Consider the following 3,267-nt stretch of genomic DNA (forward strand, 5'->3'; position numbering starts at 1 on the left):
ATTTGAACATTTATTCTTACTTTGAAACTTGGAGTGTCGCATTGAAACATGTAAATGTGACATCTCTTATATGAAAGGATAATTTATATTAAATTTAAAATATTACAAAAGCACAAAATATATAAGCCCTTATACCAAGCACTGTACAGTTAGACCTAAAATCAGAAAATGTTGTTGATAATTTCAGATGATGTGCACATCTCAAGGATTAATACCATGATTTTTTCGAAAGAAGAAATACTGAAATAATACGTAAAAATTTATTCAAGAACGATGATTCTCAGTTATACAGTGACTTGGGAGTAATTATGAGACAATAAGCATAGAACGGGTCAAGAAATTCCAAACCATTGTATGAAGAATTATGAAATTGGATTAAAGAGTTTAGACTGTTCAGATGGAAACTATTGTATCATAACCATCCACTTTATATGTTTATACAGAATAACCTGTAAAAACCCAATGCATACCTCATCAGAAGACACCAGGGTCAGGCACCTAACATTTCGTGTGATGGATGGAAGCCTCGTACGAGCATAAGACAGCATGCGGGACTGACGGGGGGATGAAAAATAGACATCCCTAAGCGGTGAAGGATCCACAACCGAGATTTTTACTAGCGCTCCATCAAAGTGAAAAGAGGAGAGCCTTGGAGCATTGATCTCTACCACCTGCAGCTTCTCACACAATTTAATAGTGAGGAGCTTGAGTTGCTGCAGCATGGAAGGTATCTTCACACATGTTATCGCATTGCATCCGAAGATAAATAACTGCTGCAAGGCGAAAGATTTCGAGAGCAAGTGCCCTAATCCCTCATCAGTAATCTGGACAGAAAACAGGGATAATGCGTTCAGTCTTCTCAAGCAGCCAAGTGTTGTTGTGGGACGAAAGACGCAAGCGCTGAGGCAAAGAGACCGAATCGAACTTGCAGCTGCATCATCAGACAGAACCGAACATGGGAAGCTGTACTTTTTCTTCATGAAGTTAGACATCTCCAACTTAAGTTCTTTGATCCCCAAACGAACAGCAATCTGCAGCCATCTGTCCAGGTAGGAAGGGTCAATATTTTCGCAAGATAGGAGGCACAGATCGAGTGTCTCCACCCCATTCCCAGAATGGTTCCTAAGAATGCGGTCAACTATATCGATGAGAAAGATTCCCCAATCCTCGGATTTCTTGCGAGCCAACCCAAGTGTTGACACGTTGAATGTAAGGTTGGAATAGCATCTCCAGAAAAGCAGAAATCCATGGGAGACGCAGGCGGCACGAGCAGCATCTCGCAGTGGCAGGAGAGAATATATATGGTGCATGACGTCCTGCAGAACCAAGGTTGAAAATTAAGCTCAAAAGTTAGGCTGACCTCATTTATTTCGAATAAACAACAAAATCACAAAAGTATATCTCGCTTGTTAATTACTAGTAGCTCATTTACTCTGCATCAAGATCTGCATTAAAAAAAAATTCAAAAAAAAAGATCTGCAATTTCGACGAAGAGAGTGAATCAACTGGGTTATTTCTATGAAACCTTTGTCACAGAAGTACGATGCGTACGTAACAACAACGCCTGATTTCTTACGGAAACATGCCAGAGACAACAAGTTGAGACATTGGCAAGGTGAAAACCAGTCTCCGTTGATGAATATATTATAATTAGGCGTGTAGTATGCATGTGTTAGCCAATGCATACTGTGCTAGCAGATACCATACCATGGTGATAGTTTACTTGTAACTACAATTCTCTTGACTAGCAGGGAAGGGAAGCATACCACGGGGAGTTTCTCAAACGCATCTTCGGAAGACCCTGATTGACTATCTGCAATGAAACGGGCCTTATAAGTAGTACATTAGAATCTTGCAACAGAGCAGAGCAGTATGCATATTTTAGTGCATGATCAGGAAAGCAAAAACAATCAGTGAGGTTATGAAACGGTGATTTTTCTTAATCAAATTATTAAGCGGTGATACACTGAAATTGTTTATTTGAGCAGCTCTTGCAGTACTAGCTTAGTTGTACTTGCGGCATTTATCAGAATCTTCAAAGCTGAAGTGAGACTTCATAAATGAGACCTTAGTCTTTTGCACAATCTAGGCTGGCCGATTTGCAGCGCTGTGTAATGCCTGAACCTTGTTACTGCTAGACCTTGGTTTCTTTATATGAAATCGGAGAGGGAGAGCATCTCTTTTGCCCAAAAAAAACCCACATATAAAATTACAAGAAGTTGGTTCCTCGCAAACAAAATCACGAATCTGCTGAATTTGGTTCCTTGCAATATCTGAACTTGGCCGATGGGGGAAATAGTTCAGCTCTAGGCCCAAATTCACGACAGGTCGGAGCCAGGGAAGACGGTCGATTTGGTGGCGGGGGATAGAAGCCGGGCGTGCTCGATTGAGAATACTTGAGAGAAAGAAGAAGATAGGGCGTACTTGCACAGAAGAGTTCCCGCAGCCGCTGCTTCGTCCTGAGCACGGCGGCGTAGATTCCCATTGAGAAGGCCCTGGGTGGGCACGCCGGCGGAGAGCGGCGGAATCGTTCTGCTTCCAGTTCGATGCAGACCATCGGTGCGGCTCGGCCTTATACACGGACGGGACAGTCCGGACACGGCCCGGGCCGAAGACAACCACCTAGCGCTGGCCCTCACGCCCCGTCGCTACGGGCCGGCCCAGCAACGGTAGGCATTTACTCCAAAAAAAAAAGCAACGGTAGGCATGCTCACACGCTCTTGCTCACGGGGACGCCTTATTTGCTCGCTCTCACCTCAAAAAAAAAAATTTGCTCGCTCGGTTAACTTTAGAAAAATATGAATTAAAAAACCCTATCTTTTCAAAAAGTCCGCTGACATGACGTTGACCTTTACAAAAATTGAGTTTGAAAATTTTCATGTATTTCAAAAAGCTCACATTCGTCTCCATCACAGACTCATCCTCGCATCTCATCGTTCTGGCTCCCGAGCCCATGTTGCCGTCGTCTGTCTTTGTTGGAAGGGGGCATGGCATCGCAGTGGCGGAGCCAGGAAAATCCAATGGGGAGGGCCAAACGTTGCTAAACCTAGTTGGGGAGGGCCAGTCCATTAAAATACTCTGTTTTAACAGCAAAAAAATTTGTGCTTACACTAGTATTAGCCTTAAACAAGTGGCATTAGGGGGGGGGGGGGAAGGCCCTTGCTGGTCCCCCTTGTCTCTGCCATTGTGGCATCGTCTCCTGCTCGTTCATCAGGCGGGAAACTTTCACTTTCGGCATCTCTATCTCCTCATGGTTGTGGTGGTTCA

The 3,267-nt window shown here is 43.8% G+C and overlaps 1 protein-coding gene across 1 annotated transcript; it reads right to left on the reverse strand.

Moving 5' to 3' along the window:
• Window positions 1–44: 44 nt before the first annotated feature.
• LOC123174006 (uncharacterized) lies at window positions 45–2,529 on the reverse strand. Its single transcript, XM_044589980.1, has 3 exons — window positions 2,425–2,529; window positions 1,767–1,813; window positions 45–1,316 (listed from the first exon to the last, which is right to left on the reverse strand). Exons 1-3 carry the CDS (start codon window positions 2,483–2,485, stop codon window positions 405–407), a joined length of 1,020 nt encoding a protein of 339 aa, XP_044445915.1. The 5' UTR covers window positions 2,486–2,529; the 3' UTR covers window positions 45–404.
• Window positions 2,530–3,267: the final 738 nt, after the last annotated feature.

This window comes from Triticum aestivum, unplaced genomic scaffold (genome assembly GCF_018294505.1).
Source record: "Triticum aestivum cultivar Chinese Spring unplaced genomic scaffold, IWGSC CS RefSeq v2.1 scaffold30126, whole genome shotgun sequence".
Classification (NCBI taxonomy): Eukaryota; Viridiplantae; Streptophyta; class Magnoliopsida; order Poales; family Poaceae; genus Triticum; species Triticum aestivum.